This window comes from Chlorella variabilis (assembly GCF_000147415.1).
Source record: "Chlorella variabilis unplaced genomic scaffold CHLNCscaffold_292, whole genome shotgun sequence".
Lineage (NCBI taxonomy): Eukaryota > Viridiplantae > Chlorophyta > Trebouxiophyceae > Chlorellales > Chlorellaceae > Chlorella > Chlorella variabilis.
The window spans coordinates 1,601-2,405 of NW_005434866.1; the positions used below are offsets into that span (position 1 = coordinate 1,601).

At 63.7% G+C, this 805-nt stretch overlaps 1 protein-coding gene across 1 annotated transcript in view; it reads right to left on the reverse strand.

Annotated features, from left to right (window-relative positions):
• CHLNCDRAFT_55817 (hypothetical protein) overlaps positions 1-76 on the reverse strand; it is a gene marked incomplete at both ends in the record, with an annotated part of 1,660 nt that extends 1,584 nt beyond the window's left edge. The window contains one exon of the mRNA XM_005842575.1: positions 14-76. Within this exon, the coding sequence (XP_005842632.1) occupies positions 14-76 (63 nt within the window). The remainder of the gene's footprint in view (positions 1-13) is intronic.
• Positions 77-805: the final 729 nt, after the last annotated feature.

The window sequence follows — 805 nt, forward strand, 5'->3', positions numbered from 1 at the left end:
CCTCCAGCTGCACGCCCGGCAGCACCAGGCAGCCGAGCGCGGCGCCCAACAAGCTGCAGGCCCCCATGGAAAACATGATGCTCTCGAGCGGCTCATTGTGGCGGTTCAGCGCTCGGATGACCAGCCTGGAGGCAGCAGAGAACACGGCCTGCAGCATGATGGGCAGACAGGACACTAGATCGATTTGCTGCTACCAGGAAGAGGCAGAATTTGAGAGCGGCTGTCATGCATCAGCTGCCGCAGCTAGCAGCCTGCAGTCCTCGCCTGCAAGATGCCTGCCACCACGCCGAGGGTGCTGGTCGGCCCAGCCATGCTGCCAAAGAGCCACGAGGGCTGCGCCACCAGCAGCATGCCTGCCAGGCACAGCGGCAGCGACACGTAGACGGCTGCAGGCCGGGGAGAGGGGAAGTGCCGCAGTGAGGTGTGTAGAGTCAGCACCCTGCTGACCAAACAGCGAGAAGGCCTTAACCCATACCTCGGGGCGTGGGCTCGCCCAGCACGAGCGGCGCGAGGACAGCCACCAGCACAGGGGACACAAAGCTCAGTGCATTAGCGTCCGACAGCGGCAGAAGGGCTAGACTTAGGTACCAGAGCGAAAGGCTGCTGAAGCCAAACAGTCCGCGGAGGAGGAGCAATGGGAACCTGCAGGCCGGGTTGGCAGGTGGCGGCAGATGGCGACAGCCGGGGGGCAGCGTGCATGGCTGTTGATGCAGCTGGTGCTGCCGAATTCCCGTCTATCAGCCTCACGTCGCAGTGATTGAGAAGGGATTGACGCGGTGATGCCACAGCACGGGGATGAGCAGCA